This window comes from Silurus aristotelis, assembly GCF_946808225.1.
Source record: "Silurus aristotelis genome assembly, chromosome: 15".
Taxonomy (NCBI): domain Eukaryota; kingdom Metazoa; phylum Chordata; class Actinopteri; order Siluriformes; family Siluridae; genus Silurus; species Silurus aristotelis.
Genome location: NC_139588.1, coordinates 9,490,288 through 9,503,262, shown reverse-complemented (window position 1 = coordinate 9,503,262; position 12,975 = coordinate 9,490,288). Strand labels below are relative to the sequence as shown.

Here is a 12,975-nt window from a genome sequence, read left to right as displayed (position 1 = left end):
AAACATTGTGCAAGAGTAGTTAAAAAAAAAGAAAAAGACCCCTTCATAGGTGCTCAAACTATTTATTATTTACCAACAATGAACCCTACAGACAATAATTCAAAATATACAACAATCTCAAATCTGTGATCATGTGTAGAGTCCATCATTTCCTTTATCGTGTCCATCAAGTCCTTTAATCAGATAAGGAAGACCACATCCTCAGACACCATGACTTGGTTATCATCCTGCATGCGCTCCAGAAGTAATTGCACCTCCTGCTGATCAAATTCCTCTGACTGGCCTTTGTTAACGTGAGTGAGAAGTTCAGGAATTGGCACGGACTGAGACCTGGTCACCTTGAATGCTTTGAGGAGGGCTGCCTTGAAAACCTTCATCCTGGAACAAGGGTCAATAAATAGTACAGCATAAAACATGACAAGAGCACATCAGGCAGAGAACTACTGTACTTCAATGTTTGTGTGGTACAATAAGAGACTTAAAAGGAAAAAGTTGCAAAACTCAACCTGTCTTGACTTATGTCCGTTTTCTTCCTTTGGCTACTTCTCTGAGATACTGGTCTGGTTGGTTGACTGGGTTGGGCTATTGATTAAAAAAAAAAAAAAATACAACCAGCTTAATCAAACTAAACATCAACTGGAAATGTTTCTGTAGTAATTTTGAGATGTGATAGAAATATCTGACCGTTTCCATCTTCTGTAAAGTCATATGGATCATCAGAGTCGTCTGCCATTGTTGAATCCATATCATCTTTAGATACACGAGAACGTTTCCTGTGGATAGAATCAATAAAAATATCCATTACATGAGATTTAAGGCACTATTACTATCTAAAAACTGAACAATCTCAAATCTCAGACCTGACACTTCTTTGGCTTTGGGTCTCCTGGCTCTGAGTTGTGTCCATATCTGCATCCACACCATCTTCAGGAAGCTTCCTCTTTTTATTCTTCTCCAGAATCTATGTAGACCATTTAGAATAAGCTTTAAGTTTTAATATTATATATTATATATATATATATTTTTTTAAGAAATCTTCATACAATTACCTTTTTAAAATAGGCAAACTGCATGAGCTCTAGAGCAGTCTCTGCGTCTCCTAACTCAATGCTTTTACTCATGCGGGCTTTAGCATGAGCTGTGGCCAACCTGATCATAGTCTCTAGGGCACGTGCTGTGACTGGCATCGTCTGGAGCCACGTTTCAAACAAAAACACAAAAATAAACAGGACATAAGATCAAGGAGTTAGTGAAAATGACTAGAAATTCTCAGTGCTATCCTGGATACACACCCTTGCCAGGTCGTTATTGACCTGTTCATGGCTTCTCAGTTTGGTATATTCTTCAGCAATGTAGTCGGAAGCCTCCTGAGTGAGAACTGGTTTCACTAGCTTTGCCACATGTATGTATTTTCTGATAAACTCCATAGTGACAATCTTTTCTCTGAAAGTTTTGATCAGGGGTTAATGAAACAGCTTTAATTCAACCATTTTGTTTAAAATGTTTCCAGTTTGCCAGCTCTTTGAGGTGCACAAATAAAACCGATCTCTTCTGTGAACGTATTGAAACCAGGGCTTACTTTTTCTTCCTGTGGCCATGAAGGACATTGTCCTTTTTCTCATAGATCTGCAGCTCCTGTTCAGTGGCCTCAGTGATGTTTGGGTCCTCTGTGGCAAACACATCCACTGTGCTTCCCAAAGGCATGGCTATTGTCCACAATAGAAAAGTTGGTCTTGATATATAGTACACCAGGATACATTATATTGCCTACTGGACAGCACAATAATTCACAACCAAAATAGTACATATATAAGTCACGTATGCTGGTTTCTCAATATAACTTCCTATTTAATAGACATTGCTTATATTTTTTTTTCATTCTCTAACTATGTATTCATGTATTGTATAGTTATACAAAAGTGATTGGCTAACCTCTCTGGAATATGAAAGCATTGATTGTATTTGGGTTTATTGCCATATCAGCTTTAATGGATATTTCATGGCAAATACAAATATTTTTAAGTCTATCTTACAAAAATGTCATGTTTAGTCCTGGTAAGTGACGTTTCATGATTTAGTCCCAGAGAGTATTGGAAAGAGAAGGAATAGCATCCCATCAGAAGGGCCCTCTTGACCCCTGACACCAGAAATTATGGCATTCAGATTCTTTGACAAGTGTATCAATTTCCAACAGACCTTATTTATTTTCATTAAATAACAAGCTCACCTGTCCCTTCCTGCTCCCCTGGAGGTCTGTATCTGTGCATGCGTAGCACATGCTCTGAAATCTCACGATCACTCTCTGAATCCATCTGATCCAGAACAATGAAGAGCAAATCAAATCGGGAAAGTAGAGAATCTTGCAGCCCAATGTTCTCCATAGGGGTTTTATACTGGTCATACTGGCATGGACATAAGTGAGGGAGGGACAAATAAAACCCATTTAAACACATTTGTTATATGCCAAACACTATACAATTTATCTAGCTAAATAAAAAAAACAAAAAAAACACAGTAAAAGGAGGTGTTTACCAGAAGTTAGCATACCCCAAAGCTAGTATACTATAACTTACCCTTCCATACACAGGGTTAGCAGCAGCCAACACACTACAGCGAGCATTCAGTCTGGCCTGGATCCCAGCTTTCGCTATAGTGACTCTCCCTTGTTCCATTACCTCATGAATGGCTGTGCGGTCCATGTCAGACATCTTATCAAACTCGTCAATACACACAACCCCTCGGTCAGCAAGGACCATAGCACCTGCTTCTAACCGGCGCTCACCTGAGAGACAAGCATTGAAAAATTAGCAAATTTTTACAAAAGATCTTAAATCCTCAATATTTGGTAACCTAATTGGGCTTTCTTGAAAAAAAAAGAAAAGAAAAAAAACAACAAAAAAAGTACAGATGTCATCTGAGGTTGCCAATTTCAGAATATTAGCCCACAATTTCACTGCATTTTAGTCACCTGTCTCTTGATCAGTGGTAACTGCAGCAGTTAGACCCACCCCAGACGAGCCTCGTCCAGTGGTGGGAATGGCTCTCGGTGCAGTGAACAAGACATATCGCAGCAACTGAGATTTGGCAACTGATGGGTCACCTACAAAAAAAAAAAAAAAAAAAAAGAAAAAAAGTATTTCACTTCAATGTGCATTACTTTATGTAGTGATGATTACAATAGGAACATCACCAGCCCAAATGTTATGTATATTAAGTTAAAGATTACAAACTTATGCAGGTATGCTATGCTAACCAAGAAAATTATTTTTAAACTCGAAACTTCCCATTGAATTTTCCATATACCTCAAGTCAAAACAAAACAAAATAAAGTGTACAACTTCAAGTCTAACCTATAAGCAGGATGTTGATGTCGCCTCTGATGCGAGTGCCATTCTCTAGATTGGTCTCATTTCCTCCAAGGAGCAGGCAGAGTATGGCTTTCTTTATGTACTCATGGCCATGGATGCTGGGGGCTAGTGATCGACTTAGGTGCTCAAATATATCCTGAACAAAACAGCAAAAGCTATATGTCAACATGCTAAGCAGGGGGCAGTGCAACAATTTTGACCAGTAAATTAATCTGTATTGTTTCTTTGCTGCTTACTTTCGAGTGAGCTTTGCAGAACTTTTTAATCTTGGCAACATCGTCAGCAGAAAACGTGGGAACAATTTCTTTGCTCATCAACTTGACATTGTTGGCTAGAAGTATAGTTCTGTATGGAACAAACATGTAATCAAGCTGTAGATTCACAGGTTTGAGACAACAACAGGCAAGATTTCTAGCAGTTGAATTATAAACCTTCACATACCTGAAGGTTCCTGAGGTAAACCCCCCTTGTTTAGCAGGTAAACATCTGTACACACCAACTATCTGTACACGATCTCCTGGCTTAACTTTGTCTACAAGATCATCATCAGAAATTATGTCAACTGAGCGAGGAAGCTGTCCGGCAGGAGCTTTTTCTGGCATCTCTTGGATGGTCAAGGTCTGGTGATCCTTATAGGAGCACAACCCAAACTCTGTTTCCAAAGGATTATTCTCATCATCCTATATGTACACACACAAAACCAACAGGTCCACATTTTTAAAACACCACTGGAAGGGGTTGATCAACACTAGCATCACTTACACACCTTGGTTGGGTAGATAGCACTAGAGGGGAATGCATCCAGTGAAGTCAGATCAGTATATTTCCTTTCCAAGGTTTTCTTAGTGGCAGGACAGTAATGAACACTGCGCATGATCTTTGGCCTGACCAGTGAACCTGAGACAGTAGAATAAGGGAAAAAACTGGACTATACCTACATAAAGCAACCTGTAGAGGAAAAATTGGAAATCTGTAATTCCCAAACATATTATACTTACACTTGGTAACAATGCCCTCCAAACAAATAAGATTTCCCAGAAACCGGGCACTTAGAGTACGAGGGGAGACATGCTTGTTCCCAAAGCTGCCCTCAAAACCAACATGGAACTCGTCAAACTGTTTGGCATATGTTGCATCAATGGAAGCCACCAAGTCTTTCAGAGCTCTCTGGAATGCAACCAACTCACAGAATGCATTCTTTAGAAGTCTGTTAAAAACAAACAAACAAACAAAAATAAATAAAAAAATCAATACCACTATTGTTTTTACATCTGAGACAAAATGAAAGCCAGCCTTACCCAAAAACTTTCACTTAAAAAACTCGACCAAAGACTGATGTGCAAATATAATGTGTGACCGATGTGTGTTTGCCAGAAAACATTGCCAATCAAACAAATATCACCACATTCTAATTTATATTTTCACAAAATCTAAGCAGGGTTACTGACTCTTTGGCTCGCTTTTCATTCCTTCGCCGCAGGTCATTAATATTGATGATGAGCCGAGACTGGCCCTCAGACACCATACTTCTGACTTTCTCATGGTACACACCCTGGTCTTGCTGTGAAGAAATTCAAGCATAGTCGTGATCGATCAGTGTCCGATTAAAGGCATTGCAAACATTCATTGTTTCAATCAAGCAATCACCAAAGAAAATGTAGAGAAATGATGCCCATGCTGTTCTTGTGCAATTATCAATTGAAGAGAAGAAAATATATTTGCTTAAGCGCTCACATCATCATCCAAAAAGTCCAGGTATTCTCTTTGCGCTTCTCGTAGCTCAAGATCCTCAAAGCCACCATCCATTTTCCCACAATATTACAGCTCTTAACAATGAAAAAGCATTTTGTTTAGTACCAGTCCTCAATCAACAGCAGCTTTACATGTAAAAGTTAGGCTTTATTTAATAATGATTTCTTATTGTATTCAAGTCATATGTAGACATGATATACAAATACTTACAGAAGTATAACTCACATAGCACATGAGGTGAAATTTCTCTTTTACAAAAGAGAGAGACATCATTTTAAACTGCAGGAACTGCTAGAGTTTGCAGGCGTGGGAACCAATCAACTACCTAATTGGGCAATTAACTGTGTATAGCAAAGGCATCTTCCATTCAGTTTCAAGTAATACCAAAGTCTATGTCTATATAATATTTGTATAAGGAGGAGTATTTTTGTTAATAAAACTACTGTATACCAGACTAAAATGTGAGGGTCTTGCTTGGTATATGGTATTGCTGCAATGCTTGTGGCAAAGGACATGACACATTATACTGTTTTTTGTTGTTTAGTGGAGAATTGGTACTTGCATTCAGACTATCTTTTATTTTACTTGGCATGCTTGTGAATTAGAAAAATGAAAGGTTACAGCAAAAATCGTTTTTAGTGGATTTTTAAAAGGAATTGTAAAGACTGATACAAATTGCTATTCTAGTATCAGTGATAATGTCAGTAGGGCTTATATAAGTATCTCATATTGCAACCAGCCAAAAAGGTATGACAGTCCAAAAGTTGCAATCAAATGTAGTCATTGTTTTTAACTGATAAAAATTAATTTAATAATAATATATTTACATGTAAAAAATATTTTAAATGACTATTTCTCTTTTATAACACCAATGTGATTTTGCATGAAAACAGCTCTCAAGTTTAACGCTGAAACCTGATAACTTATCCATATTTAAAGCAGTCTTGTAACCCTTGTTGCTGTAAAAATATAAATGTACCCTCTGTTACTTATCATTAGGCAATAAACTTTTAAAGGTTAAATATTGCTGTGTATTGTCAAGTGCACTTATTTTATATATTCTAAATTCACTATTTTAAAGTTTAGATTTTAGGTATAATATTTCAGTGTATACATTTGTAAGGGGATGAGGTTTAGCCCCCCTAATACATTTTGATTATTAGCTCATTTCATGTATTTGAAGTAATTTACATTCCAGTTAATGATTAATTTATATTTTTTCTGTCTGTAACTGTTCAATGTTCTTTTTATTGCTTAATGTTATGTTCATTTAAATACATTTTCTGCACTGTTTCTGTGACCTTAAGAAAGCTGAAGCTTGGCCAATGAGATACACGTCTGTAGAATCGTAAGATTAAGTGAAAGTACCTGCAAAAGGAGAAATTCTAAGGAGAAATTTTATTTTTTTATGAGCATTTATTTTTTTCTATCAATATGTACTTTTCTTTTATGATTGTAGAAGTTTTGTTCTTGAAAAATAAACAGACCTAAAATTCGAAGCACACGCATGGACGTGTTTAACACAATGACAATAAAATCATAAACCCACTCTAACGGATATCGTTTTTCATTCATTGTCATGGATTTATTCTTATTATTTTTTTATCAATCAATGGACTAGATTGCATGATGGCTGTATGAGAAACTGAGCCCAGTCTACGGTGTAGAGCATAAAGTCATTGGTTACATGACAAGAGACGTTCGGGAACTGTAACATACTTTGGAGAAAGAACTAAAACATAAATATATATATATATATATATATATATATATATATATATATATATATATATATATATATATATATATATATATAAAATTTGTAAATGTACAATTCTGTTCATAGGTTTTAGTCAGGTTTGAAAAAGCGTTAAAATGTGACTGCTTTTAAAAAATAGTGTTGAGTTGATTTTTATTAGTTAACAAAATGGAAAGTATGAACAGATTAGAAATCAAAATGAAATCAATATTTGGTGTGACTATTTCTAGGTACAGTTTTTGTAGGAACTCGGCAGGTAGGTTGTTCCATACATCTTGACGAACCAACCAGAGATCTTTTGTGGATAGGCTGCCTTAAATCCTTCTGTTTCTTCATGAAATGCCAGACAAATTCAATGACGTTGAGGTCAGGACTCTGTGGGGGCCAAACTTTTACTTCCAGGACTCCATGTTCTTCTCTATGTTGAAGTAAGTTCTTAAAGACATTGGCTGTATTTTTATGGTTGTTGTCATGCTGCAGAATTAATTTGAGCCCAATCACATGTCTCCCTGATGGTATTGTATGATGGATAAGTATCTGCCTGAAATTTCTCCGCATTGAAGACCATTAATCCTGACCAAACACCTGCCCAGTATTTCCACAATACTGTAATTACTTAAAAGTACAAGTATTCAGTTTCTAAGGTATATAATGACCACTGTATTTCGAGTTGGAATGGAAACCAGAAAGCCCGTTGGAATCCTACACACATATCATGGTAAACATGAACAAAAAGTAAACCCAGAGTGTAGCCATTTTTACCACCATACCTCCTTAAGAAAAGTGTAATTAAAACAAATTATTAAAACAATTTAAATGTATATATAAATACTCAATCAGATTTTATTTAATATGCTGAATTACAGTAAGACTAACATTAGTTTATTACATAAATATGTAGTGGATCATCTGGCTTTAAGTCACTACGTTACCATGATGATATTCACCAAGCATTGAGATTTCACTCAAAGACAAAATAAACACTAGACTGGTGGTTAAAATAAGATTTATTTAAGATTTATCCAGTGTAAGTGATTTTAACATGGACATGCGTATAAATAACCTTATATGTTTCTTCACAGCGTTCCTGAGCATCACTTTAGAAACAGCTTCTTCCCCAGCTATTGTGCTCTCACCAGAAAAGAGAAATGGCTCTTTAGCAACATAAAAGAAAGCACAAACACACCAAGGCGACCCCTTATCTCACTGAACAACCCTTGAAACAACATGAACTTTTTAAAGTGTTCGTTTATATATAACAGACAAATTAAGCGACACTGCGCTCTTTAATGAACTTTGCGTCCAAACTACTTTTAAAAGCGAATAGTGCGAGCTTATATAGTCGCACAGCATAAGCCCCGCCCCTTCTGCAGGTGCGACTCGAATCACGTGACAAAAACTCCGGCAGAAGCGGTCTCGGATTTTGACCGAAAGCGGCTGTTCACCTCCAACTCGGAAACGGAGATTTTGAGATTGTAACTCGACCCAGATAAGCATATTATCATCATTATTATTATTATCAACAACATCATCATCATTAGTAAGTGTTTTTTTCCCCCTCCTGCACCTGTTCAACTGCAGCGTCTTTGGTGTAGTTTATTGTATAACTTGAGACCGGATTGCGGATATGTCCGGCCTTTTTCCTTTCACAATGTTTCCTGAAAATCATTTGCTTGTAGTGAATAATCCGCAAAAAAAAAACAACAACAACAACAACAAATGGCGCGTGCACAACAGGTTTCATTTTCATCTAAACGTTATCAATTTACAATCTTCACTTTTTCATTATGTTCGATTATTTATTCGTCTCGGATTGCTTTGTCAAATAGAAGAGAAAAGTTTGACATTATTGTTCCCTGCTTTGTGGTTTTAGTTATGAGTGAGTCCAGAAGCCAGCGTGGACCCCGAGAGAAGCACAGAGGAGGCCACAGAGAGCGTCAACAACAACAACGACATCACCGACCGCATCAAAATACGCGACCATCCTCCAACAGCAGGTGTGTATATGTACACACTAATGCACTTTTACCAGAATAAAATTTATATTTTTTTCTACCCCAATATTCACCTCAATCTGGAGTCTTCATGATCACATTTTCCAGCCCTTTCATACCCATGGATAGTTATTTTGGATAATGGACGCCAGGAAGTTTATAACATTCCCCCCCCCCCTTCTTTCATTTTTACAGCCTTGATCTTATCAGACAAACTACTGAACTTTTTAACCCTTTAATATGTTGTTCTTGAAAACAAAATGTACAAAAATCTAAAGAAAAAAAGCACTGGTATGACCATTTGTTTCCACTGTATTCTTTCTAGTTTCCTGGTATCACTTTTGATGCCTCAAATATAACCTATTTTCCAACAGATCATCTGCTAGATCCCAGTACACCTCTAGAAACCAGTCATCCCATTCCCAGCATGGGAGAAGGCCAACATCAGGAGATGTCCATGGGTCAAAGTGTGCCCACATTTGCTCCAGAAGGGGTGTGTATCAGGAAATCAGGTGTAGATTGGCAGTGTGAATTTACACGATAGTGATCGATCTCGAGCAGTGCCCATTCGCCCCCCCCCCCCCCCCCAAAAAAAAAAAAAAAAAAAAAAAAAACAACAAAAGGATAAAATTTTTTTTTACATTTTTTGCACCACGTACCAATTATACAAAAGCAACAATTTCTCTGGGATCATATTACTGTTATACATAGTATATGATTTTAATTATGAATTTAGTTATGTGTATAATGAAAATGAAACTCAAATCACATAATACAGAGTCAGTGGCAGCTTAATTTTATAATGCTTAAAAAAATAAACGGCGTGACTAAAATAAGTGCTGGAAATTATCGGTGTATTAATCATCACAGTGCGTAATACTTTCCTGCACCTTCGCAGTTTTTTTTCTATGCATTGATAAATGCAGCTACCAGAATTAATGAATTCATTCAAATTTAAAATCAATGAATTTATTTAATAAAAATAAAAAAAATATGCAAAAGTCAATCAAATTAAAATATAAAATGAAAGTTTTTATTCTTCCTAAACAGCCCAGTACCAAACTAAACTGGTCCGAGCCAAACTTTGTACTGGTCCGAGTCCTGATGGTAGGGGACTGCTGATCTAGAGAGTATCTTAGGTAGTGTTATACAGGGTGAAGTGGAAAATAAAGAAAGAAAAAAGGAATAATTGAGTTTTATATATAAACATATCAACATTACGGTTTTCACAGTCAGTAAGTTTTGAGCTCATGTTTCGTAATTTTCATTTAATATAAACGAAGTAAGTGGAGGTGTGTTTGTGTAGATGTTTACAGCACAAGTAGTTCTATCTCGGCTCACACCACGCCCTACGATACTGCGTATGTTTCCTTTAAGCTTGTTTAACTTGTTTTGCGCTCTCTGCTTGCAGCAGAAGGATTTATAAATATTGGTTTTCTACGCTCCAACACATCCGAACATTCCTATACTATTATTTACAGTTGGTTGCAATGCATATCATCTTTATTCATAAGTGCATTATTCCACTTTGTGTGTTCCAGGAATTGTGCTGATGTGTGCATTTTTGTGCAACCTTCTGGTGTTGTTCTGTGTCGTGGCTGCTTACGTGACTCTATCAGGCATGTCGGCTATGAGTTTTGCAAGCGGCGGGAGTTTTGTTGACGCCATCATCCCGTTCGAAGGGACAGAGCTCCAGCAGGTGCGTGATCTTGATATGCAGTTTTCACAAATGAGAGCTCCTGGAATCTATGGCGGCCTGGCATTCAGCATCACATTTGGCGTACTGTCTCTCTTAATTGTCATGTCTGGCAACAAGCCTGCCCATATGCTTTCCCGGAAGATCCTGATTGGTCAGTTTGCATTCCAGGCGATTGGAGCAGTGGCTTATGTCATTGCAGTGGGCCTGTATTTATATTTTGTGATAAAAGTGAACTCGACAGACGTGTGTTTATTGCGCGAGCGACTGTACGCCCGTAACGGACAGACCTGGATGAACTGCAGTGTGAACGGTGCAGATGCAGCTGTGGCATTGTTTGGAATCATAGTGACCATTTTATATGCTATCGGAGCCATGCTTACTGGTAAAACAATTTACCATGTGAACCGGTATGTTAATGCTCAAAATAAAGCACAGAAACCTAACCGGCCAGACAATAGCCAGGACACACCACTTGAGTCAGGCATCTATATATAAACTTCAGCCCAGAGTGTGGTTGATGTTGAATATGATGTTTTGTTGTCTTTTTTAATATTTTGTACACATTTTTAACATATGATGGTGTTTAAGAAACATTTTACTACACTATGCTTAAAATGTATTTTATACATCCATATTTGACTAAATCTATAATGTGAATGAGTAGGTAAATATATTAAGTTTAAATGTTAAAATACACGCTTATTGTATAGATTTTTGCTGGTTTGATTTAATGTTGTAACCGCTAGGAGGCAGTATACACTTGTTGTTTACACTGGTTTAAATACTTGTTTTGTTTTTTAAATAAAATGATGTCTAGCTATGACTGCCTAATGTCAATCAAGGGTTCTTAAACTTTTTTGCCCCAAGGACCTTTTTACCTGTTAAAAAATTATAATTGATTAAAAATTATAAAATTGAATAAATACAGTTTTATAAACCTAAAAACCAATCTATTTATTTTATTTTATTTTATTTTTAACTTTCCACCACATCCAAGTTGACACTTTGTTCTCTCTGAGTTACTGGGACTTGAATTAAGCCTTTTCAACTGAAGTGACCAGTATAATTATTAAAAGGGTGCAACAATAATAATAATAATTTTGATATTTTGAGCCTTAGCTATGCTTGACAGACCCACTTTAATAACCAATTTTCAATTCAATTCAATTCATTTTTATTTGTATAGCGCTTTTAACAATGAACATTGTCTCAAAGCAGCTTTACACAGATAATGTGGTGATTAAACGTAAATATGTTCTTTGTAAGTATGTTTGTCCCTGATGAGCAGCTGTGGCAAGGAAAAACTCCCCGAGATGGCATAAGGAAGAAACCTTGAGAGGAACCAGACTCAAGAGGGAACCCATCCTCATCTGTGTTGCATCAAATGTCCATTTGAAGCAGATATACAATGCTGCGGGGTACAGTGATGATGATCAGAAGCAAACTGTATTCCCGAGTCAGTGTAGGAGACTGATGACATCAACTACAGTCCAATCCATCCTCAAAGCTCCCGTTCTACTCCAGAATTACATGGAACCACCCAAGGTGTTGATGAGAGACCGTCCCAAGCTGCACAGAAGTGTGAAGATCCACGGAGGGGAGAGGGGCAGGAACAGGGGTCACTGGAGCCTCAGGAGCATGTTTAACTCGACCGAGAAAGAGAGAGAGAGAAGAGGGTGACAGGAAGAGAAGGATATGGATTATTAAGTGTCCCTATTGGTGTATGAAAGTTAGTGTCACTGTGCAGTTTGGACTCCGGCAAGACTCGCTATGGCAGCATAACTAAAAGGGAGAACCAGAATCTAACACAGACATAAGGGATCTCTGGGATAAGAGACGACCCACCACACCACCGTCAACAAACCTGAGTGAACGTGTGAATGTGAGGGGACCACCGCATACAAATATCCCAGTTCCCCAAACACTCTATATCCATGCTCATTCCAGATCTGCTCCTTTACCTAAGAAAAATCTACTGATAAAAGGCTTGACTAAATAAATAAGTTTTCAACCTCGACTTGAACACTGAGACTGTGTCTGAGTCCCGAACACTTATTGGAAGGCTGTTCCATAACTGTGGGGGTTTATTAGAAAATGATCTGCCCCCTGCTGTAGTCTTCATTATTAGAGGTACCAACAAATAGCCTGCACCATTTGATCTAGGTAAGAGTGGAGGATCATACTGGTAAAAAAGTTCACTCAGATACTGGGGTGCGAGACCGTTAAGTGCTTTATACATCAGTAGTAGTATTTTATAATCAATGCGAGATTCAATTGGGAGTGTAGACTGATTAAAACGGGTGATGTGGTCATATTTTTTTAGATCTAGTGAGGACTCTTGCTGCTGCATTCTGAACTAACTGAAGCTTATTTATGCACTTACTCAAACACCCAGACAGTTAA

At 37.2% G+C, this 12,975-nt stretch overlaps 2 protein-coding genes across 3 annotated transcripts; one reads left to right on the top strand and one right to left on the bottom strand.

Moving 5' to 3' along the window:
• Window positions 1-46: 46 nt before the first annotated feature.
• mcm3l (MCM3 minichromosome maintenance deficient 3, like) lies at window positions 47-8,966 on the bottom strand. 2 transcript variants are annotated; one of them, XM_083563396.1, is made up of 18 exons: window positions 8,948-8,966; window positions 5,103-5,194; window positions 4,817-4,929; window positions 4,367-4,575; window positions 4,135-4,265; window positions 3,810-4,048; window positions 3,605-3,713; window positions 3,351-3,504; window positions 2,969-3,100; window positions 2,574-2,782; window positions 2,228-2,402; window positions 1,580-1,706; window positions 1,293-1,443; window positions 1,050-1,190; window positions 861-961; window positions 685-773; window positions 507-582; window positions 47-378 (listed from the first exon to the last, which is right to left on the bottom strand). In XM_083563396.1, exons 2-18 carry the CDS (start codon window positions 5,172-5,174, stop codon window positions 180-182), a joined length of 2,427 nt encoding a protein of 808 aa, XP_083419522.1. In that variant the 5' UTR covers window positions 5,175-5,194; window positions 8,948-8,966; the 3' UTR covers window positions 47-179. The 2 variants fall into 2 exon arrangements, with proteins under 2 accessions (XP_083419522.1, XP_083419521.1); XM_083563395.1 differs by lacking the exon at window positions 8,948-8,966 and adding an exon at window positions 5,331-5,850.
• On the top strand, window positions 8,151-11,517 carry LOC310738412 (MARVEL domain-containing protein 3). Its single transcript, XM_083563400.1, has 4 exons — window positions 8,151-8,419; window positions 8,753-8,876; window positions 9,248-9,366; window positions 10,415-11,517. The coding sequence occupies exons 2-4, from the start codon at window positions 8,755-8,757 to the stop codon at window positions 11,065-11,067; spliced, it is 894 nt and encodes a 297-aa protein (XP_083419526.1). The 5' UTR covers window positions 8,151-8,419; window positions 8,753-8,754; the 3' UTR covers window positions 11,068-11,517.
• Window positions 11,518-12,975: the final 1,458 nt, after the last annotated feature.